Source organism: Amphiprion ocellaris, chromosome 6 (genome assembly GCF_022539595.1).
Source record: "Amphiprion ocellaris isolate individual 3 ecotype Okinawa chromosome 6, ASM2253959v1, whole genome shotgun sequence".
Lineage (NCBI taxonomy): Eukaryota > Metazoa > Chordata > Actinopteri > Pomacentridae > Amphiprion > Amphiprion ocellaris.
In genome coordinates this window covers 11638046-11661650 of record NC_072771.1, presented here as the reverse complement: position 1 = coordinate 11661650, position 23605 = coordinate 11638046, and the positions used below count along the sequence as shown (strand labels likewise).

At 41.8% G+C, this 23605-nt stretch overlaps 3 protein-coding genes across 7 annotated transcripts; 2 read left to right on the top strand and 1 right to left on the bottom strand.

Moving 5' to 3' along the window:
* Positions 1-789: 789 nt before the first annotated feature.
* LOC118471473 (PWWP domain-containing DNA repair factor 3A-like) lies at positions 790-3618 on the bottom strand. 2 transcript variants are annotated; one of them, XR_008602088.1, is made up of 5 exons: positions 3270-3618; positions 2198-2262; positions 1392-1580; positions 1123-1211; positions 791-934 (listed from the first exon to the last, which is right to left on the bottom strand). XR_008602088.1 is itself a non-coding variant. In XM_055011711.1 (4 exons), the coding sequence occupies exons 2-4, from the start codon at positions 1524-1526 to the stop codon at positions 865-867; spliced, it is 294 nt and encodes a 97-aa protein (XP_054867686.1). In that variant the 5' UTR covers positions 1527-1580; positions 2198-2670; the 3' UTR covers positions 790-864. The 2 variants fall into 2 exon arrangements, 1 of the variants encoding a protein (XP_054867686.1); XM_055011711.1 differs by lacking the exon at positions 3270-3618 and having other exon boundaries at positions 790-934; positions 2198-2670.
* A 636-nt stretch (positions 3619-4254) lies between these two features.
* abcb9 (ATP-binding cassette, sub-family B (MDR/TAP), member 9) lies at positions 4255-15246 on the top strand. Of its 3 annotated transcripts, none has more exons than XM_023288169.3 (12): positions 4255-4385; positions 5714-6025; positions 6470-6584; positions 7004-7134; positions 7242-7447; positions 8334-8531; positions 8633-8761; positions 8868-9056; positions 9474-9647; positions 10779-10938; positions 13554-13690; positions 13863-15246. In XM_023288169.3, the coding sequence occupies exons 2-12, from the start codon at positions 5767-5769 to the stop codon at positions 14175-14177; spliced, it is 2013 nt and encodes a 670-aa protein (XP_023143937.1). In that variant the 5' UTR covers positions 4255-4385; positions 5714-5766; the 3' UTR covers positions 14178-15246. The 3 variants fall into 3 exon arrangements, with proteins under 3 accessions (XP_023143937.1, XP_023143936.1, XP_035812195.1); XM_035956302.2 differs by lacking the exon at positions 4255-4385 and adding an exon at positions 5449-5592; XM_023288168.3 differs by lacking the exon at positions 4255-4385 and having other exon boundaries at positions 4395-6025.
* Positions 15247-15395: 149 nt separating this feature from the next.
* LOC129349190 (uncharacterized) lies at positions 15396-23531 on the top strand. 2 transcript variants are annotated; one of them, XR_008602087.1, is made up of 3 exons: positions 15396-16228; positions 16441-22568; positions 22781-23531. XR_008602087.1 is itself a non-coding variant. In XM_055011707.1 (2 exons), exon 2 carries the CDS (start codon positions 18669-18671, stop codon positions 22308-22310), a length of 3642 nt encoding a protein of 1213 aa, XP_054867682.1. In that variant the 5' UTR covers positions 15396-16228; positions 16441-18668; the 3' UTR covers positions 22311-22769. The 2 variants fall into 2 exon arrangements, 1 of the variants encoding a protein (XP_054867682.1); XM_055011707.1 differs by lacking the exon at positions 22781-23531 and having other exon boundaries at positions 16441-22769.
* The last annotated feature ends 74 nt before the right edge of the window (positions 23532-23605 follow it).

Genomic DNA, 23605 nt, shown 5'->3' with positions numbered 1-23605 from the left:
TTACTGGTCCATCCCAGAGGACCAGTTTTCCACCGTTACGTCGTCTTTAATCAATAGTATGTGTCTACAGAGCCGGAGGCTGCATCTACAGAGCTGCACCTACAGGGATGCACCTACAGGGCTATACACTTCCTTTAAGAGCACTTTTTATAGACAGCGCCACCTACCGCAATAGATGATCACTAAAGTGCACAATTTACGTTTTAAATTGATGATTTCACTCAAAATATACTTACAAGAAAAAAAGGCTTATTCAGGAAGAATTCCCCGTTCATTTTAACCCCTGTAAGTTTTTCTACACAGCCGGAGGCTGCACTTTCAGGAGAACACCAAGTATTCAACACAAAGAACTACTTCATGTCCTACCTAAGATTTTAAATGTTTAATTCACCCAAACAGAACTTATTACAATGTCATAAGTTATGACTCATAACTTGGTTGCTAAGGCTAGCATTTGGACAAATTGTGTAATTATCAGATAAAATATTAATGGAATCATCTGTAATGGCCTTTGTGGAGTCTAGATCTCAAACAGGACAGTCTGAAAGGTTGGAAAGAGACAAAACACAAGGACAACTCTGAAGACAGATATATATTTATTTTACACAATAATATGAAATAAAAATAAAAGCTGAACACACACACACAAACGCACAAAAGTAAGTGAAATCTATGGCTCCCACTGCAAAACCTCTGATCTCACTTCCTCCTGATAGACACACACAGACAGACATTAATAAACATAAGTAGATATAGCACTGATATATCCGATAAACTCTACATATTTCACTTATTTACTTTGGTAAAATGTATTTTATTTTTAACATTTCATGCCAATATACCTCCTTTTGAAATGAGCACCACTTACCAACTGAACAGTCTGCCTTCTTTCTTCAGGTCTTTTTTAATCCTTTGACAAAACTCCTCCACTTCACTGAAAGAGTCAGACAACATTATCACTGCAGGCTTGACAGAAATACTGGTAACATTTAAGAAGGATACATTCACAAACATTGATATGCTTTAACGAAGGTGGCAACTATTTGTATTAGTAAACAGTTAAAAAACAAAAACATTTTAGTGCATTGTGTAAATTTAAAAAAATACATCCTTTACCCTTACCTTTGATGGTAAGCTGGACCACTGAAGAAGACCTGCTCAGCCTCCTGCAGGGACAGATTGTCCTGCATAGACAGGCCATATATGATGGCCTGCCAAAAGAAAATGGTTCATTTTTAAACAATATAATTTACATATACCATTTTACAGCAGAGCAAGCCATGTTAGACAGGTACATACACAAATAGCGCCATGAAAGGTGTGCTATTTATTTAGCCTATAAAAGTGCAGGAGCACAGACATGGATAATTATATTACATGGCAAAGCCTACCTCTGGAAAGAGAACATCAAAGATGAACACAACTTCATCTGTGAAGCTCAGCTGTATTGGTCCTCTGTGCAGTACAGTCTTTAAGAATGCAAAAAGCTTGTCGTGTTGTTCCTCACTATCCAGGTAGACAGGCATCTGGCAACAAGACTTCTGATGAATCCAAGTAGAGCGTTTGCCACTAAGTACATCCTGAAGGCAAACCTAAGTACAGAAACAATGAATTTCTGGAATTCAGGTATTCTTTTGAAACACAGCCAAAAAGTGCTCTGTCCACTGATAATATTACTAACAAAGGCCCTAAGTGAATATTTTCTGAGTCAGTCTGCAATGATGAGAAAACAGGAACATTTTCAAAGTACCACCAAATGCTCCTCAACTCCCTTTGACTGGATAATGAAGTCCACCAGTCTGGTTTCTTTTGCAGTGCGTTCAGTGACAGCCTGCATATGGAGCAGAACTTCATCAGTGACAGCACCCCGCCTTGGCACTGTGTAAACAGGCTTCAGGGTTCCCTGGAGCAGGCTTCTGGCTTCATTAGTCCAGAAAGCGAACCTCTGGCCATATATTTCGAACATAAATATTCATCTAAGATAAATAATGGGAAAAAGCGAATACATTGGTGAAAAAAATGCCATGCACAAATACTCTCGACAAAGACTGCTATCCACAGTCTGATGAACTTAATGTAGTTGCCAGATGTTCTACTGACATGGCACTGATAGTGTGTTATCAGTTTGATAAAGTGGAAGTGAACTCCTAACTTGCCACTAAAATTTATATACACGTTTTGTTACAGGTTGTCGTACCCCTCTGTTTGGAAACGCTCCATGGGAAGAAGACACCACCACTTCTCTATCAAAGGCAAGTCCATCTGAAGGCAGTAGGACAATAGAAAGCAAAATTTGAGTTCAAAATGTGTCCTTTCTCTTCAAAATGAATAGTATGTGGCAACAACAAAAGCATTTGGAGAGACCAGTTTCTTCTTTGTGTCAACGTTTTTTAAAACTAACAAACATAAATAAACATAAATCAAGTTTTATCTGGGAGGTGGACCAATACATTGAACATTTTCTGTCTTGGATTCAATCTGTGTAATGATGTAACTTCATACAGGCTGTACAGTAGACAGAGTAGATGAGGTAAAGGAGTGAAGGATAAGCCTACATCAAAACTGAGCGTTAAAAATACTAAATGTCTCAGCATCACAAAAAAATGTGATCATGAAAAGTCTGACTATGAAGAAAATCTACTTTTACTGTTTAATCTTTTTCACAGCAGACATCTGAACTGGTCACAGGTGGAAAAACTAATAACAAAGGTCCAAAAAGGTTCTTGGTAAACTATGCCTGAGAACCAGTAGAACACCAGCAGTTCTAACAGGAATCCACGAATTGATACACCTTGGATTTAAATTGGAACCAGTTCGGATACCTGCAACTTTATTATCATAAAACCTGTAAAATTGTTAGTATTAAACACTTACACTAATGGTTGTTGTTGCTTAATGTCCTTGACAGACAGAGATCATTTCAACATGCTTTTACCATCTGGTGAAGGGTTAATTAACATGCTGCTTGTAGTTAATTATCATCACTTGGACCTGGGCTGCCAAAATCTGGCTAGGACTCAATTAAACAAATGATCAAACAAGCTAAGCGTTGGTTTTACAGCAGCGGTCACTGTATAAAAGTGGTCGTCTGTGCCACTTAATGACGAGCTCAAACATAGCTTGTTTCTCAGTTTAGCAGGTTAACAGCTTTGCTCCACAAATGAAAACAGCAGAAATGTTTATAACGTTAAACAATAAAACGCTGTAAACCAAACATTTATTTGTTTTATAAAGTTAAACTAATAAAACGATTCACAGTTTGTACTCACATGGTTACCGTCGTCCATCATGGCGATAAATGCTGCTACTTCGTTTAGCATCAACACGGCGGGAAACACGAACAACAGGGCCCGAGAAGAAGTTGGCGGCCCTTAAATTGCGGTCCTATCAGTGTGCTCCTGAAAGTGCAGCCTCCGGCTGTGTAGAAAAATTTACAGGGGTTAAAATGAACGGGGAATTTTTCTTGAATAAGCCTTTTGTCTTGTAAGTATATTTTGAGTTAAATCACCAATTTAAAACGTAAATTGTGCACTTTAGTGATCATCTATTGCGGTAGGTGGCGCTGTCTATAAAAAGTGCTCTAAACTTAAAGGAAGTGTACAGCCCTGTAGGTGCAGCCTCCGGCTCTGCAGACATACCCTTCTCCCTTTAATCCGCAGCTCCTGACTGACAGCTGGTGGGAGGGGCCACGCAGCGGTCACTTCCGCAACCACTGCAGCGCGACAGAGAGGCTACGAAGACAGGAGGTGTCACTCTGTCCATTTCCCGCGGTCTGGGTTGAGAAGGTATGTCTGCAGAGCCTGGCTGCACCGACAGGGTGTCACACTTCCGGTCGCACATTTCGAGCATTTTTTTTTTTTATCAGTTACCACAATAAATGGTCACTGTAGTTCACAACTTACGGTTTAAATGCAGAACTTACAGTTTTAAAGGATGATTTCACTCAAAATATTCTTAGAATTTAAAAGATTTTTTCAAGGATTATTCCACTTTCATTTTTGCCCCGCTAAGTTTGTCTACAAAGCCGGAGGCTGCACTTTCAGGACCACATCGAGTATTCCACACAAAGTACTACTTCATACACTACCTAAGAGTTTAAAGGTTTAATTCGCCCAAATAGCACTTATTACAATATCATGACCGGGTTGCTGAGACTTGTGTTAAGCAACATAAAATGTCTTTTCTCATTTCGTTTCGAGCCATGCTTTTATTCTGAAGGAGGTGTGCACCGATACACGGAAGTGAAGTTTTCTATGAGGTGCCGTGAAATTGTTGGTTGTCGTTTGATGAAGTTCCTAATAAAGATGCGGTGGTTATACCTGTTCCATGAAGAAGCCTGGAATTAATTCCTCAACTTGCATTTGGACAAATTGTGTAATTATCAGGTAAAATAATAATGTAATTGTCTGTAATGGCTTTTGGGTGTCGAGATCTCAAACAGGACAATCTGAAAGGTTGGAAAGAGGCAATACACACGGATAACTCTAGAGGCAGATATATATTTGTATTTATTTCATACAGTACCATTAAATAAAAATAAAAGTTAAACACGCAAACACACAAAGGTAAATTAGCTCTATGACTCCTTGACCTGCATAAATATAAATGTTTAGAACGTTATAAAACAAACAGCCCTGTCGGTGCAGCCCTCTCCGTGCAGCCTCTGGCTCTGCAGACACATACTATTGTCTGGGTTCGCTGGGTTTTCCTTTAGGCTATTACACGTAAATTGACTACTAGTGGCGAATCTTCTCTAACATAGGAGATCTCTGATACTGGTGTCAACTTCACTGCTATGGTTCACTTTCTTAAACCTGAGTAGGTAGTTTGAGACGAGGGTGTCCTCTCTTCGCGAGTACGGTATTTAGGCTGCTGTCAGTTTTATTTTTAACGGAGGAATAATTCAACAGGAAGTTGTTTCGTACTCCTGCGGACACCTGGCTGGACAGTGAGGTACTGAGCCAACATGGCATCGTTGGTAACCTGACGCAACGTAGCTCACAGTCTGCCGGTAGCTCTTTGACATAGCTAGCTGACTATGTAGGTGTAAATGTGTTAGACTACTGTTGTAACCTCACAGGACAGTCATTTGTGACGAAGTGACATTTAATTTCAGTAGGTACTGAACAGCCGCTTTATTTTTGCGTGTAGCTACGAGAAAATAAAATAGCAATAAAAGTCGTCTCTAAAATCTTGAAATGTTCTTTTTATTTCAGGATTTGTTATAGCACATGTAAGGCATGATTTGAGCTTGGATCAAATTCCCTCCGTTTAGTCTTGTTGCTAACCACTTAGAGTTGTATTTTAGTTGTATATTATCTGGGACAGTCAAACTCTGGAAGTATTTATCCTTATCACTCTTCCCTTAATATTATCATGGGAATCAGAGTAGCTGTGAGCTGCACTGTGTTATTCATCCTGCTGGATGTTGTCGTCTCCACTGTCCTTTATACACATGGATCACACTTGAGCTTCTTTACAAAAGATGCCCTGAACTTTAACATCCTCGAGTCTGCGTTGGACCTGTGGTTGACTGTGCTGCTCAGGACCTCCTTCCTGTTAGGAGCCTCCATAGGGATCTCATGGAACCAGGTGCATGGCCCTCAGAGGGCTGCTAAATTCACCACCCTCATTCTCCTCATGTCCCTGATCATCATCACCTATGCTCTGACCAAACTGCTGATGCTGACTGAGCTACATCCTGTCACCCAAGATCCCTGGATCCTGAGCCTGATATGTTGGACTTGTGCCTCCTCTCTGGGTGTCATGCTGCTCTGGGGGCAGCTGGGGAAGAAGTCCAACTTTGTGAGCAGCAGCAGCAGAAGGGGAGGAAGAAGGGGCTCTGAGGACACGGAGAAGTTGTTGGAGACAGCTGGTGAAGAGGAGCAGGAGGCTCGCTGTCAGAGGAAGAAGAAGGAGGAGAAGACCAGCTCTCCAGCCACACTGGGACGCCTTCTGGCCTACTGCAAAAAGGATGGTGGTCTGCTGTCTGTAGCTGTCCTCTTCCTCCTCATCTCTGCAGTTTGTGAGTGTCCTTCACATAATGTCACACTTTTTACTCTTTCCTGTTACAAAGGATTACAACTCTAATGTGCAATAGCCACTGTTTCTATGGTGATTTTGTTTGAATCTGTTGGTTGTGACTGCTATTCATGCCTGATCACACAACACTTTTTGCATTTTCTGTCACCAAGAGCAGCTAAATGGCATCAAACAAAAATTGAAATTTAAAGGTCTTGTTTTTTTTATCTTCCGAGATTATCAAAATACATAAAACATAATTAAAGACTTGAAAGCACCATAGAGATAAACATAAATACTGAATGGAAGTCGAGAGCATTTATGAGTGCAATAAGTGTTACATATTAACTAATGCAGGGTTAATGCAGGTACTGAAATGTCCACTGAGACCTCAGAATATATGGATAGCGTTAACATTAGGCCTAACAGGTGTCTTTTTAACCTCCAGGTGAAGCCTTTATTCCGTACTACTATGGGAGGGCTATAGACAGCATTGTGGTTCACCAAAGCATGGAGTACTTTGCTAAACCTGCGATCACTCTGGTATCACTAGCATTAGCTAGGTGAGTATCTATTGAATCATTCTGAAGGTATAAACTATCAGTTAAATTTCTCTTTAACTTTGTTTATTGTGTGTTTTGTCTTTATTGGTAAATGAATTAGGCTCATAATAGCTGAATGCAGGGAGGTGGAAAGCATTTGTGGCTTTTAACTGTACTGTCTGTTGTTTCTGTGTGGGGCTGTCAACTAGATGGGTACTGACATCTGTCTATTTTTAACATGATGTTAACATTTCATTGTTTAAATATCACAATTATTATAAATACACTCCTATTGGACAGTACAAAGAGATACAAGGGCCTAGGAGAGGGACTATACTTGTAAAGCGACATATGCCAAGCTGCTCGACTTGTTTTGAGGACTTGTATGACATGTACCAAACCCTTAAAAAAATTTATGACAAGCATTTCTTTCTTCTCAGCTCTCTTGCAATGGGAGTGCGAGGTGGAGTCTTCACCCTGACTTTTGCGAGATTAAATCTTCGGCTCAGGAACCATCTCTTCAGAACTCTGATGAGGCAGGAAATTGCCTTTTTTGATGAAAACCACACAGGTAATGTGGACGCAGTTGCTAACACACCCGTCCCTCCATTTGCATCACAGAGTCCTCGCTCTGTTTCACATTCTTCTAATGTTATTACCTGCCTTTGTTGTCCCCAGGTGACATCATTTCACGCCTGTCAGCTGACACCACCCAGATGAGCGACCTCATCTCCGTTAATATCAACATCTTCCTGCGGAGTATCATCAAGGGTGTTGGCTTCTTGATCTTCATGTTTGGGATGTCCTGGAAGCTCACAATGGTGGGCATCATGGGATTCCCTTTCATTGGACTCGTCTCACAACTTTACGGCGAATATTACAAGGTAAAGTAGTTTTATCTCTACGTTGAGCATTTATTTTGGCATCTACTTGATAACCTCACATAAAGTCTGCTTGAACCAAAGGCCAAGTCTTCAGATTCGTTTGGTTTTCTGTACAATATTGTGGGTTCTGCACTTTAATTTTTAAATTAGTCTGATACTTGGATGTGATATATAAGATTGGTAATGTATAAATTAATCAGATAAATTTATATTACATATTGTATTGTAGGGTCTTAATCTTAATTTGTTTAAATTTGTCAGGTACATTTTATATTATTTATGATATAGGTTTCTAACCGTAATATTTAAGTTGAAAGGTAAATTTATATAAGAAATAATACTATCAAGTCTTAACCTCAACATTCAAACTTGTTGCATAAATGTTAGTCTTTTTTTTTGTTGAAAAGCGCTTTGCTTTAATGTCTGTTCTTTCAAATGTGTTAATAAATATCAGTTACTTGACTAATATCATACTTCACTTGTTGAGCAGCAACACATAAGCTGATGTAAATCTGTTATGTATTCTACAGACAGCATACCAACACACCATTTACCAGATGAAGGATAAAAAAAAATATTTTGTTGAATTCAAAACTCTATTAGTTATTTTAAAGGTGGAAACAAATGATTGCTTGATCATTTTCAGAGAATTTGATATGTGCATTGAGCCACACTGTTGTTTGCAGAGCACACTTGGAAGGCAATTTAATTTTCTATTTGTTTTGATAATAGGTAAGACAAGAATTTTCTTCTTCCTGAATCCGATTGATTCCGATTGTAGCTGTAGCACTAAAATTGGCAGTGTACACTGAAGTAATATTAAAATGTAGTTCTTTGACGTGGACTACAAATAAAGTAATGTGTATATATTTTGTATTATTTCTAGAAACTGACCAAAGAAGTGCAAACAATGCTTGCAGAGGCCAATAAAGTTGCAGAAGAAACCATCTCATCCATGAGGACAGTACGGAGCTTTGCTAATGAGAGCGGGGAGGCCGACTCCTACTATGCCAAGCTGTTACTCATGTTTCAGCTCAACAAAAAGCAAGCCCTGGCCTACTCTTGCTACGTGTGGTCCAGTTGTGTAGGTACCAGCATCTGGAAATATGACCTAATACCTTGTTTTATCAGCAATGTTTATTGATTCATATCTGTTTGTTACATGGATTTGTGTGTGTTTTCCAGATCTCAGAGCTTGCTCTAGAGGTTGCTGTTCTCTTCTATGGAGGTCACCTTGTGGTTACCGGGCAGATGAGCAGTAGTGATTTGATATCTTTTTTCATCTACATGCTCGAGATTGGAGAATGTCTTGAGGTATGTTGTCTGTTATTTCATCTGTTATTGTCTTTTATTGTGTTACATCTTCGTGAAACTGGCAGCAAATACAAGGCAGCAAATCTACGTCTTGTTTACTTTACAGAGCATTGCATCAGTGTACACGGGCCTCATGCAGGGAGTTGGAGCTGCTGAGAAGGTTTTTGAGTATCTGGATAGGAAACCTAAACACCCAGCTGATGGGGCAGAGGCTCCAGAAACATGCACCGGTCTTGTTGAATTTAAAGACATCAAGTTTGCCTACCCAACCCGTCCTGAGACTGATATTCTTAAGGTTCGTTCTGAGGGACCTTGCTCCTCCACTGTGTTTTGAAACCCTGTACAGTAAATTACACTTTCCAGAAGTAGTCTGTGTGGTTTTAACATGTTTGCTAAAATATTCAGTCCCTAACAGCCTTTCCCCCTAAATTTTTCTTCACGTTAAAACATCTGTACAAAGTTTACATGGTCAGGAAGCAGTTCTGGGACCAAGCAGAACTATAGTTTTGCATTTTTTTCATATTTGAAAACAATATTGCCCAAGCACAAAGGTAATTCAATAGTAGATGTTAATATTTTGGGATTTAGGAACATAAATACCAAAATATTAGCAGCCACTCAACCTTGAAACCTTCTTCTTTTGATTAGACCAAAATATGCCAGATTTTCTGAAGTTGAAAGAAATTCACCTTCTGAATGGTTCCTTTTTCAGGGAGTGTCATTTACTCTGCGACCTGGAGAGGTAACTGCTCTGGTAGGACCTTCAGGCAGTGGAAAAAGCTCCTGTGTGAGTCTGCTGGAAAATTTCTACCTTCCTCAGGAAGGCCAAGTGCTGCTTGATGGAAAGCCTGTTCACACTTTACAGCATGGCTACCTCCATTCCAAGGTCAGTCGATATATAGAGTTCTACACTCAGAACAGGATAAAGGACAAAGATTGATGTTAATTTTTGACCTGTCTTATTGTCAACAAATGTTATGAAAACACCCAGAGTAGTAATGTTTTAGCTCATCTCTCAGTATTTTCTTAGACCCAAGCCTATTAGTCCCTGCTGAATATGTTGAATTTAAAACCCAGACACATATATGTCAATTAATTTTATCTGATTTTTTTTGTCGGACAACAGTGGAGCTCCAGGACACTACAGTTCAAAAGTTTGGGGTCACCCATACAATTTCATGTTTTCCATGAAAACTCAAACTTTTATTCATGTGCTAACAGAATTGCACAAAGGTTTTCTAATCATCAATTTGCCTTTCAACACCATTAGCTAACGCAATGTAGCATTACAACACAGGAGTGATGGTTGCTGGAAATGTTCCTCTGTACCTCTATGTAGATATTCCATTAAAAATCAGCTGTTTCCAGCTAGAATAGTCATTTATCACATTAACAATGTCTACACTGGAATTCTGATTAATATTATCGTCACTGAAAAAAAAAAGTTTTTCTTTGAAAAATAAGGACATTTCTAAGTGACTCCAAACTTTTAAACAGTAGTGTATGAATGTGATAGACCAGGCTATAAATACACAGTGCTTGTTTCAGAATGAAGACCTTGTTATTTTTGGTCTTTAGCATATATAACCTCCCATTTGTTATTTTCAAGCGGCAACCTCTGGGGATAAAAAAAATGAGCTAATACTAAAATGCGGTTCCTTGAATGACCACTTGAGGCTGGCTCCAAATGTGACTCCATCTCCATAGACCTTTTATGTTAAAATGTGTATAACAAGTGTATATATGGATGAATTTTTATGTAACTCACTTGTTTAAGTTGTATTAAGGCTTAAAGTTATGCATAATTAAGGCCATGACTGCTTTGAGTGGCAGAGGGGTACTGTCACAGGATATTGCACAACCAAGACACATTGGCCCCTCAGCTCCACTCAGGCTGCACTTCTTTATTCATTTTTGGATTAGCTGAGAGTTTGGAGGGGTCAGGTACTACCAATAGTAACGGTGCAGAGGGTTTTTCCATCTTTTTATATAGTCTGTGGTTATTATGTGTCTGCAGGTGGCTCTTGTGGGCCAAGAACCGGTACTGTTTGCCCGGACGGTTGAGGAGAATGTCACCTATGGCCTGACTGACGTCCCCATGAAGGCTGTGGTGCAGGCTGCCACCAAGGCTAATGCTCACGATTTTATCACCACCCTGCCTAAAGGCTATGATACAAGTAAGTCTTAAATCTGTTCATTTGTAAACCAGCTCTTTGTGTACTGTATTAGTAATGGAAATGTTTTTGGATGGAAACTGCTATTTTAGATCAACAAATATTATGAACACCAGCTTTGATTACACAGCACTTTCTCAAACAGTTATAATTACTCTGCCAAGGAAAGTGGCGGAGTTATGTGATGATCGGTGTTGATTTGTATGTCTGTGATAGCAACATTACTCAAAAACGGATTTGGATGAAATTTTCAGGGAAGGTCAGAAATGACAGAAGGACTACATGATTAGATTTTGCCAGTGATGCGGCTTATAGTCTAGATCCATGGATTTGTTAAAGATTTCTGTATCATTGCGAGATAGCAGCACAGTGTCACTGTAACTATGACTACAAGTGAACACTACGTCAACTGCCTGCTGATGATCACATGATTGCGATCCTACTACAAATCGAATGCTGCAGACTTATCGGGACTTATCTGTCAGAAATGATACAAGGAACAATTGATTAAATTGTGGGGGTGTTTCCAAGACCCATCAATTCCCGCCACCCACTACATATTTAGGACATGCGATCCGGTATCCGTACATAACGTACACATGCATAACATGTCTGTGCTCAGCGTAGGGAACTCCTTCAAGACTGTTGGAAAACCGTTTCAGGTCACTACCTCATGAAACTCCTCCAGAGAATGCCAAGAGTGTGCAAAGCAGGAATGAAAGCAAAGGGTGGCTATTTTAAAGAACCTAATATACAAAACATGTTTTGCCTTATTTCACACTTTTTTGTTTAATTCCATATGTGTTCATTCATAGTTTTGATGCCTTCAGTGAGAATCTGCAATGTAAACAGTCATGAAAATTAAGAAAAGCCATTAAATGAGAAAGTGTGTTAAACTTTTGACTGGTAGTGTAGGTGATGAGAGTTGAGTTTTGGTCAAGAGAAATGTATAGCAACTGCACAATATGAGCTACAATGCATGATAACATTGTTCTATTTTGCGTTGACAATATGACTTGCGATAAATAAACAAATATTGTTTTGCTAGTAATTATTAGCTTTGCGGTTCTTATATCTTTCTGTTAATGTATACCCCAAACATTGAACCTACCCACTGGATAAAGAAATTAAATAAATTATTTCCAGTCTGCTTTTATTGAACAAATTACACATTGATATCCAATCAATTCGACAGAACATTGATTCAAATAGGACAATATAACTATAGGAAATCAACTTTTACTTTCCAATGTGCACCTCTGAATAGTTTGTGCTAAACTCAAAAAAATATGGCTTGACACTTCCTTCGCTCTTTCTTTCTGTGTTAACCATTGTGCTAGATAACTTCAGAGTCCCCTCTAAATGGACGTAGGTTAATCTGAGGGGAGCTGACAGCTACTGAGACTTATTCTGATGAGTCATATGTTTGCATGCTAGTAGAATAATTTTTCTTATTCCTTGCATTTTAAACAGTTTTGTGCAATATGTTAATTGGGCATCTTTATATTGCGACAACAATCAGAAGACAGTATCTCAACAGATTATATGGTACAGGAAAAAAAATAAATTACCGTGCTCCTAATACTATTGTTTATTATTAAGAGGTTACAATCTGATTTGTAATGTAACACCAGCTAACTAGCTTCCTGGCACTAGTCTTCTGCTGAAGATCTGACAGTTAGTTCAGGCTCAGCTGGATTTAGTCCCAAGATGCAAAAAAAAATCAAAACAAGAAAAGCACTCAGAGTGCAGTACTCTGCCAAGGCTGTTCATTCCCCTATAAGGCATTGTCAGAAATGCAATATTTTTGTTTGAGAAACGCAGTATTTGTTTATTATTTGTTGCTGATCAGAAGTCATGACAACATAGAATGTGGCCATTTTGTATTAGATGTACCCACAAACAAGACCTACACTCTTGAAGCTTTTTGCCTTGATAGAATGATATGAAGTCAGTGAGTTGAATATGAGAATGCTCTTTGCCTGCATCTAATTCTGCAAGTAAATAAGCTTATAAACTAAGGGCACATGCAGTGTTCCGACCTGACTTCTGCATAACACAACTGATGGTCCCAACCCCATTAAGAAAGCAAGAAATTCCACAAATGAACCTTGATAAGGCACACCTGTGGAGTGAAAACCATTTCAGGTGACTACCTCATGAAGCTCACTGAGAGAATGCCAAGAGTGTGCAAAGCAGTAATCAAAGCAAAGGGTGGCTATTTTGAAGGATCTAAAATATAAAACATGTTTAGACTTCTTTCACGTTTTTTTGTTTCCTACATAATTCCATATGTCTTCATTCATAGTTTTGATGCCTTCAGTAAATAGCCATGACAATAAAGAAAAACCATTGAATGAGAAAGTGTGTACAAACTTGACTGGTAGTGTATGTCCCACTGATTCTGCTGTGTCGTACAGCTGAGTCTAGACACGGACCTTTGTTGCATGTGTGCTTTGATTCCTCTTCTCTCCACACTCTCTCTATACTACACAAAAATCTTGATAAACATGCTAGCCACATTTTGTTACTTAAAAAGAAATGGAGCTGGCTGTCATCTGTGCTTCATAAGGATGAAGTTATGCTACAGAATTAATAGGACCATTTTATTTCCCAAGGTGTTGGAGAGAAGGGCACCCAGTTATCAGGGGGGCAGAAACAGAGGGTAGCCATTGCAAGAGCTCTGATCCGCCAGCCACGTGTTCTTATCCTGGATGAGGCGACCAGTGCTCTGGATGCAGAGAGTGAACACATTGTAAGTAAACTACTGTATTTACGCAAAGCTAAATGGCAGCTTTTGTACAAGAAGTGTTAAATGCATTGCAGTCCTGTTATATAGCCCTGCAATAAATACCGCGTTACTGAGTAGTATAATGTGTCAGAGTGGTGTTGATTCATTTGTGTGCTTTCAATCTGTGCCATATCAGGTTCAGCAGGCTCTGAACAACATGCAGGAGCACACAGTGTTGGTGATAGCTCATCGACTGAGCACAGTGGAGAAGGCAGATAACATCATCGTGATTGACAAGGGCTGTGTGGCTGAACAGGGCTCTCACAGTCAGCTGATGGCCAGCGGTGGACTCTATTTCAAGCTGGTGCAGAGGCAGGTCCTGGGCATTGAGACAGGGGATGAAGTCCTGAACCCACCTGAAAATGTCAGGTGGAAGTCTAATGGAGGACATCAGAGGAGAAAACAAAGCAGCAGCAGTGCCAGCGAGTCTGAGTTCAGTCTGCGCTACTGAGAACAAACAGCGGTTTGTGGAATTAGTTTCGGTCATAGACAGAAAACAGAAATTACACAATAAAATACTTAACCCGAAACTGAAAATCAGAGTCGTAGTATACACTACCGTTCAAAAGTTTGGGGTCAATTAGAAATGTCCTATTTTTGAAAGAAAAGCGTTTTTTTTTTTCAATGAAGATAACATTAAATGAACGATAAATCCAGTGTAGACATTATTAATGTGGTAAATGACTATTCTAGCTGGAAACAGCTGATTTATAACGGAATGTCTACATAGGGGTACGGAGGAACATTTCCAACAACCATCAGTCCTGTGTTCTAATGCTACATTGTGTTAGCTAATGATATTGAAAGGCTCACTGATGATTAGAAAACCCTTGTGCAATTATGTTAGCACATGAATAAAAGTGTGGGTTTTCATGGAAAACATGAAATTGTATGGGTGACCCCAAACTTTTGAACTATAGTGTATGTTAATGAGAAATCTGGTCAAATTAGCCTGTCTGCTTCTACAGACAGTGAGTAGCAATATTTGATTAGAAACACAGAGCTGAATGTATTTACACATGTCAAATAGAGATGGCATTGGCACTGAAAATAAAACTTGAATGAATGGTCAATATGGCCACTTGTGGAGCTTTAAGAATTTCCAATATATTGCAGCTGATGCACAAAAGCATACTGTGTTTTTATTTTTTAATACCTCATCATCACACTCCCGCCAGATAAATAGTTTTTTTAATAGTTCTCATCAGAATTCATTTTAGATTTGATACTGATTTCACCGTGTAAATGTTTTGTGTTTAATTTCAAATTTTTCATTTTATTGTTTAAACTTCACAAGTAAGCAGTGTAATTAGTAGGATGGGATGCATTAAGGAAGATATGATATGATAAGATATTAAGTGCGCAAGATAAATCAATGTCACTGTATGCAATGGAGTTACTGTAAATGAAAGATACATGCAATGATCACTGTATAAAATCAGCTGCTTGTTTCACTTTATAAATACAGGCATGTTCAGTTAATGATATATGCTGCATTAAATGTCTTCTGATAAAACCCACTTTCAGTTTTCAACAAGTGACTATTGGCCCACCACACTGGATCATGAAACAAGTAATATTTTGGGTTGTGTTTTGTTCCATTTTTGTTTTTCTGGCAGTCATATGAATCATGTTTATCAGGTTTCTACAGCTAAATCTTAAATAATAATTTAATTAATTGATGATTAACTGACAGAAGATTCTTCTGCAACTGTTTATCCTATTTGATAAAGGTTATTTTTTCCTTTTTAGCAAAAATGTCAAGTTTTTTGGTTCTAGCCTCTCAAACATTAAGAATAGCTGCTGGTTGGACACAAGAAGAAATCTGACGGTCCAACGCCGAGCTTTAGATGTCTGTCATGGACATTTTACACTACAAAATGACATGTGATAGTTCAAATGCATTTCTGATTAAATTGTCTAACTGACGAAGTGACTATCGGGTGAATTAAATATCGAGAGGGATGTAGTCTTGCATTGCCAGACTGTTCTCCACAGTGCTGTCAGTGCGGCAGTGCCCCACATTAAATCAATGAACACAATGTACGTACATCAGGCACTTTGATTTATCTTAATTGTCTTTAAAATGTAAAGGTTGAAGCAGAAATTAGTTTTAAATAAATGTATGGTGGTTGTGTCAATTGCATCTGACTGCACAATTATAGAAAACTATATGAGAAAAACAATGTTTTATTATTTTAACAAAATAATAATAATTAGAAGAAGAAGAAGAACTAGAAAAGCACTCAGAGAGCACAGTACTCTGCCAAGGCTGTTCGTTCCCCCATATGGCAGTGTCAGTGTAGAAAAGGCTGCCCAGAGACTGTCATGCTGGCCCTTTAAGGGGCGGAGCTTAGACCTGCAGCGCAGCGTGAGAGAGGAGAGATGAGGAAAGGAGAGACAGAAAGTTCACGTTTTTCAGTACTGTTGCTTGTTAAGACCTTAACAGTTTAAGTTGGTGGTTTGTTTGTGTCGAATGCCAAAGCCTGTGCGTGAAAATAGGTGAGTTATGTGTAAGATAATGGTAAGATAATGAATGAGGCATATCTTATGAATATTCTCTTTGCTAATTGGATGCATGCGTTGTTCACATGCGCTTGTTGAACGCAGATGCGTTTAGATTCGTGTGTCATGTGTGCTTTCATTTCATAGTACAGTTGTATTCACATTTATGTTATTTAGATATTTATGTTTTATTGGTATTTGTGTTGTAGAAACCACACTGGCAACGACTAATGTAAGTCAAGTTCATTAAAAGACAACAAACCAACCAGAGGCTCCTTATTTAGAGTTCTAACCGGACTCCCAACAGTGATTTGGACTTTCCTACCAGTCATTCGTATCTTTTAATGGTCCTTCGAGCCGGATACGCAAATTGCTGTTTAAAGATGCAGAACTCAGAGTTAGAAGAAGCAAGAGTCGCTCGACCCAAACGAAACACGTCAACACCCTCTTACCTTTCTGACTTTGACCTGAGTGGACCAGGGGTGCAGAGAATATTCCAATTACCAGCTGCAGCTACAGGGGGAGTTATGGTGGAGCCTACACCGTTGACACATCCAACTACAAGATCTCCATCACCACCTATTAGCCAGACCTTTGAAACAGCTAACATGAGAGATGTTGGGGAGCAGGGACAGAGGTCCAGCCAAGGTTTGGAGCAAGCCACTGGGGGTCAGCAAACCAACCAATTTTCTGAGTTCACTGCTGTTCTCACAGAGATGCGCCAAGAGAATGCTGAGCTCCGCAAACAGTTCCAGAGCTTGATGGCCGCCTTACAGCCCCAGCCAGCACTCCACCAGTCTCTACTCCCACCTCCTCCAGTTCAAGGTACATACAGTGGTGGTTATGACGGACACTACCAATCCCCAATCAGAGCTCCAACCAACACTCCAGTGCACCAGCAGTTACAATATCCGACACTCAGCACCAAAGGAAATATTGCACAAGATTTCTCTCAACTCAGAGTTTCCCAATCATCCAGAGACCTGCCTTATAGTCCATACTATGCAGCATCCCAGCAGAGTGCACCCCGGGTGGACCTGTATGGCCGCTCGTTCCAAGAAGGTGGTTCACAATATGGAGCTTCATATGCAGGTCGAGATTCTTCATTCTCCCAAGCGCCCTACCCCAATATGCCACAGAGAGAGACCACATACAGGGGACCAAAGCCCACAATTCCCAGCTTTAATTCACCAGATCCTAGAGAGTTTGCACGCATGAAGATTGCTCTAGAGAATCTATTACCAGATAATGCCACTGAGAGATATAAGTACCAGATTCTCACAGACCATCTTAAGTGTGAAGAAGCCTCACTCGTAGCCGACTCCTATTGCAACTCCATGCAACCCTATACAGATACAATGATGGCTCTCACCAGGATGTATGGACAGCCCCACAAGCTCGCAGTTCAACGGATTGCAGATTTAATGGATGGTCCAAACATACGCAGTGGTGATGTTAAAGGCTTTCGTCTGTTTGCCCTCAATGTGCGGTCATTAGTAGGCATGTTGGAACAGCTGGATCAAAGGGGCCAGGTAGAGTTAACTTGTGGCTCTCATGTTTCGAGGTTGTTAAGTAAACTTCCCCATGACCTCAACACCAGCTTTAAGAGATTCATCCACCCACAGAGAGTCGCCATTCCCACCCTCGTCGACTTTGCTGATTGGCTAGAATACGAGCTAGAAGTTCAGGAAGACAGCATTAGACCCCCTAAGAGAGAAGAGTCGTTTAACAAGAAGCCTGATACCAAACGCACTCTCAAACCATCAAGTAAGTCTGCTACTATCCTCCTGGGCACTGAAAAGGATTCAGGATCAAGCACTGCGACAGCACCACCTGCATCTAAACAGCTAACCAGCAAGTCAAGGAGAGTGGAGAAGGTAAATGCCTACTGTCCCTATTGCGACAATGACAAGCACTTCCTGAACAACTGTTCTAATTTCAAGGACTTGAGCAAGGAGCAAAAGGTGACATGGATCAAAGGGAACAATAAGTGCTGGCGTTGTGGACGCAATCACCAAGCGGCGAAGTGCAACTTAAAGCTCCCTGCAAGATATGTGGTAGGAGACATCTGCTAGTGCTGCATGAGGTGAATGAGCGGGGAGACAAGGAGGAGCAGGCACCAGTTCCACCTTCAACAGAAAGCTGCCTTGTGAACACTGCTAACAAAATACTGTACGTCGACCGCCCAGCCTACAACTGCAAGGTGTTACTGAAGATCAGTAAAGTCTTCTTGAGGAACGGTGACAAGTTCTTGGAAACGTATGCTGTTCTAGACGACGGATCTGAGCGGACGATACTTCTCCAGCCTGCTGCCAAACAGCTGGGTCTCAAAGGAAGTAAAGAGGTGTTGGCTCTCCGCACAGTCAGACAAGAAGTGGAGAAGCTCCATGGGGCAACAGTGTCTTTCACGATTTCACCTGCTGCCAATCCTGACAAGATGTATAGTATCCAGAATGCATTTACAGCCGAGCAACTGAGTTTAGCAGAGCATTCTCATCCAGTTGCCTCACTCCAGCAGAAGTATAAACATCTGTCCGGTTTGCCCCTTTCACCTCTAAATAGAGTCCATCCCATGCTGCTGGTTGGTGCAGACCATACGCACCTCATAACACCCATAGAGCCAGTCAGACTAGGGCCACCTGGTGGGCCAGCAGCTGTGAAGACGCTCCTCGGATGGACGCTACAGGGACCAGCTCAAGCCATCAAGTCCAGCCCTAATGTAAGTCACTGCCTTTTCACATCTGCACCATCCCCCACAGAGCTGTTCTCATGTGTAGAGAAGTTATGGCAGATGGATGTGCTCCCTTACCGCAGTGAGAAGTTGGCGGTAAGGTCACGACAGGACCAAGAGGCAGTCAAGCTCATTCAAGAAAAGACAGTGAGAGTTAATGCCAATGGCACCAAGCGTTACGCTACACCCCTGCTTCGAGTCAAGAACATGCCTCTCCTCAAAGCATCTCCAGAAGCTGTATTGCCACTCCTGAGAGGTACAGAGAAGCGCTTAGCCAAATCTCCGGAACAAGCAGCGACATATCAGAGGGAGATCGAGAAACTTGTAGAAGCTGGATATGCAGTGAAGTTGGAAGATCACCAAGTTGAGAGCAGTGTAGAAGCTTGGTATATACCCCACCATATGGTTCAACATAATGGAAGGAACCGTGTGGTGTACAACTGCTCATTCCAGTACCAAGGTCACAACCTCAACCAGCTCCTCCTGCCAGGTCCCACTCTTGGCCCCGCCTTGCTCGCTGTGCTATTACGCTTCAGAGAGCATGCTGTTGCCTTTAGTAGCGATATCCGTGGCATGTTCCACCAAGTGCGGCTCCTGCCTGAGGATCGACCTCTTCTGCGGTTCTTATGGAGGGACATGCAACGGGACCATCCACCTGATGTGTACGAGTGGCAGGTACTTCCCTTTGGAACTACTTGCAGCCCTTGTTGCGCAACGTTTGCGTTGCAACAACACGTCACAGACCACAGCAAGCCAGAAGAAGACGTGCGTGTTGTTATTAACAAATCTTTCTATGTGGACAACTGTTTACACAGTCTCGCTTGTCCAGCAACAGCCAGGACTCTTGTAGACAAACTGCGCCATCTCCTGGCTGATGGGGGATTCGAGCTGAGACAGTGGGCAAGTAATGATCCAAGTGTCGTTGACCATCTCCCTCCAGACCAGAAATCATCCAGCTGTGAGTTGTGGCTCAGTCAAGGTCAACAAGACATCCAAGAGCCAGCCCTTGGACTACACTGGAACTGTAAGGCTGACACCCTCACTTATAAACACAGACACATTGATTGCTCAGTGACTACTATGAGGAACATATATAGAGTTTTAGCTAGCCAGTACGATCCTCTTGGCTACATAGTGCCCTATACCACAAGAGCCAAAGTCATTGTGCGCTACCTGTGGGAAAAGAGGAGGGATTGGGATGACCCACAACTCCCAGAGGAGCTCCTGGAGAAGTGGCATGCATGGGAAGCGGAGCTGGCACACTTGTCCGAGATAACACTGCCCAGGTGCTACACCAGTTCCAATCTGGATCAGCCCCATTGCACAAGAGACCTCCATGTGTTCTGTGACACCTCTGAACAGGCATATGGATCAGTGGCTTATCTGAGGACAGAGAATCCAGAGGGAGAAGTTCAGGTTGCCTTCCTTGTAGCCTGGTCTCGTGTTGCCCCAAGGAAGCAGCAATCTGTCCCTCGTTTAGAGTTGTGCGCCGCTCTAACAGGTGCTCAACTCTACAAAGTCATTAGTACCGAGTTAACCCTTCCCATACACAGTTGCACTTTGTGGTCTGACTCAGCCACTGTCCTAACCTGGTTGGACTCAGACTCCTGCAGATACAAGGTCTTTGTGGGCACTCTTGTGGCGGAGATACAAGAGCTGACTGAAGCCGCTACATGGAGGTATGTGCCCTCACGAGAAAACCCGGCAGACGACATCACCCGTGGCCTCACCCTCCGAGACATTAGTCGGGGCGGTAGATGGACAGATGGCCCTGCTTTCCTGAAACACGCTCCGCAAAACTGGCCTGATCTCCCGCCTCCACTCCAGAGCGATCCTGAATGTGAGTTGAAACGACACATTGTCCTAACCATGTCCAGTTCTAGTGTTCCAGATCCACTCCAGTACCAGACCTGGGACAGCTTTCTGGAGGCCACCGCGCATCAGCATCAGCTTCACGGGGCGGCTGACCCCAACAGTCCTCTCACTGCTGATTCCTATGATGCTGCTGAACTGGAAGCCTTGCAACAAGCCCAGAGAGATTCATTTCCTGAAGAAGTGACTCAGTTAAAGGCTGACAAACCCATTGCCAAATCTAGTCGTCTTCTTCTACTTGCCCCTGAGTTTGATGAGAAGACAGGGCTCATCAGAGTAGGAGGTCGACTTCGCCGCAATCCTGACATGACAAAAGATGAAGTGCACCCCATTGTCCTCAACCCCAAACATGCTCTGACCCGACTCATCATACAAGATTATGATGGGAAACTCCAGCATCCGGGGCCAGAGAGGGTGTTCGCTGAGATCAGAAGGAGATATTGGGTGCTACGTGGACGTGAAGCAGTACGCCGCCACCAAAGAACCTGTGCTGAGTGCAAGAAGTGGAGAGGTCACCCAAATCCACCCAGGATGGCAGATCTCCCTCCAGCCCGACTGCGTCTCTTCAAGCCGGCATTTTATTCTACTGGCGTGGATTGCTTTGGGCCATACAGCATCAAGATAGGACGCAGGAACGAGAAGAGGTGGGGGATTTTGTTTAAATGCTTAACCACCAGAGCCGTCCACCTTGACCTGATTCCCAGTATGAGCTCTGATGCATTCCTAATGGCCCTGAGACGCTTTGTGGCCAGGCGAGGGAAACCTAGAGAAATCCTGTGTGATCAGGGGACAAACTTCCGAGGAGGAGAACGTGAGCTCCAGGAGGCATTTCAGACACTTCATCCTGACCTCAAGGAGCAGCTAGCCAGCCAGCAAATCAAGTTTGTCTTCAACCCCCCTGGATCCCCACACTTTGGAGGATGTTGGGAAAGGGAAATTCGCTCTCTGAAGACCGCTCTCAAGGTGACCATTGGGGCCCAAACAGTTACTGACGAAGTGTTGCACACAGTCTTAATTGAAATTGAGGGAATACTCAATTCAAAACCCCTGGGCTACACCTCATCTGACGTAGCGGACCCTGACCCAGTCACACCCAACTGTCTCCTCATGGGGCGGCGGGACGCTTCGCTGCCGCAGGTCGTCTATGATGGCCCAGAGATTATAGGGCGAAGAAGATGGAGACATAGCCAAATGTTGGCTGATCATTTCTGGCAACGTTTCATTAAGCACTATCTGCCAGGACTCCAAGCCCGACAGAAATGGCAGACTGAGTCAGCCAATCTTCAAGTTGGAGACGTTGTTATGATAGTTGACAGTCAGCTGCCACGGGCTATGTGGCCTGTGGGGAAAGTCTCCCAAGTCTTTCCTGGACCAGACACCCGAATCAGATCTGCTGAGGTGACGGTGAAGGGAAGAACCTACGTCCGGCCAGTGGCAAGACTCATCAGCCTACCTGCCCTGCCTAAGGACGATTGATCACCCCTTCTTTCAGCCTTTTAGTTGTTCGCATTCACAGGTGAATGCGGGGGCGGCTGTAGAAAAGGCTGCCCAGAGACTGTCATGCTGGCCCTTTAAGGGGCGGAGCTTAGACCTGCAGCGCAGCGTGAGAGAGGAGAGATGAGGAAAGGAGAGACAGAAAGTTCACGTTTTTCAGTACTGTTGCTTGTTAAGACCTTAACAGTTTAAGTTGGTGGTTTGTTTGTGTCGAATGCCAAAGCCTGTGCGTGAAAATAGGTGAGTTATGTGTAAGATAATGGTAAGATAATGAATGAGGCATATCTTATGAATATTCTCTTTGCTAATTGGATGCATGCGTTGTTCACATGCACTTGTTGAACGCAGAAGCGTTTAGATTCGTGTGTCATGTGTGCTTTCATTTCATAGTACAGTTGTATTCACATTTATGTTATTTAGATATTTATGTTTTATTGGTATTTGTGTTGTAGAAACCACACTGGCAACGACTAATGTAAGTCAAGTTCATTAAAAGACAACAAACCAACCAGAGGCTCCTTATTTAGAGTTCTAACCGGACTCCCAACAGTGATTTGGACTTTCCTACCAGTCATTCGTATCTTTTAGTCAGAAATGCAGTATTTCCTTTTTTTTTTTTTTTTTTTTTTAGAAATGCAGCATTTGTTTATTAGTTATTGATCATCAGAAATCATGGCAACATTGAATATGTCATTTTAATATAGATATACCCACAAACACAATGACCTTGAGCTGAGCACAGGCTTGTGTTATGCATGTGTACATTATGTACATATACCAAATCTTGTGACCTAAATCTGGAATTGATGGGACTCGGAAATACCCCCACAATTTAATCGATTGTTCCTTGTATCATTTCCGACGGACAAGTCCCGATAAGTAGCAATGGTTGATCGCAATCATGTGATCAGGCAGTATGTTCTCTTGTTGTCATGGTTACAGTGCCGCAGTGCCACTATCTCGCAATAATACAGAAATCTTCAACAAATCTGTGGATCCAGACTATAAGCCGTATCACTGCCAAAATCTAATCAGTTGGTCCTTCTGTTATTTCTGACCTTCCCTGAAAATTTCATCCAAATCCGTTAGTCAGCTTTTGAGTAATGTTGCTAACAGACAGACAAACCAACGCTGTTATATCTTCACATACCTCCGCCGCTTTCCTTGGCGAGTAATAATTATAGCTTCGGTAGTGTGGTAAATCAAGGTGCAGTCAGTGCTAACCGTTGATTACTGCTCAATAGTCCTCCATGACGTGTGGTTCGGCGGTGGTTGCA

Coding starts and splice junctions, on each gene's coding strand:
- LOC129349190 (XM_055011707.1), top strand. CDS start 18,669: ATGTATAGTATCCAGAATGCATTTACAGCCGAGCAACTGAGTTTAGCA.
- LOC118471473 (XM_055011711.1), bottom strand. CDS start 1,526: ATGCCTGTCTACCTGGATAGTGAGGAACAACACGACAAGCTTTTTGCA. Junction 1,212..1,391: donor TTGATGTTCTCTTTCCAGAG/GTAGGCTTTGCC, acceptor TTCTTTTGGCAG/GCCATCATATATGGCCTGTC. Junction 935..1,122: donor GGTCCAGCTTACCATCAAAG/GTAAGGGTAAAG, acceptor TGACTCTTTCAG/TGAAGTGGAGGAGTTTTGTC.
- abcb9 (XM_023288168.3), top strand. CDS start 5,377: ATGGGAATCAGAGTAGCTGTGAGCTGCACTGTGTTATTCATCCTGCTG. Junction 6,585..7,003: donor GTATCACTAGCATTAGCTAG/GTGAGTATCTAT, acceptor CTTTCTTCTCAG/CTCTCTTGCAATGGGAGTGC. Junction 7,448..8,333: donor TTTACGGCGAATATTACAAG/GTAAAGTAGTTT, acceptor TATTATTTCTAG/AAACTGACCAAAGAAGTGCA.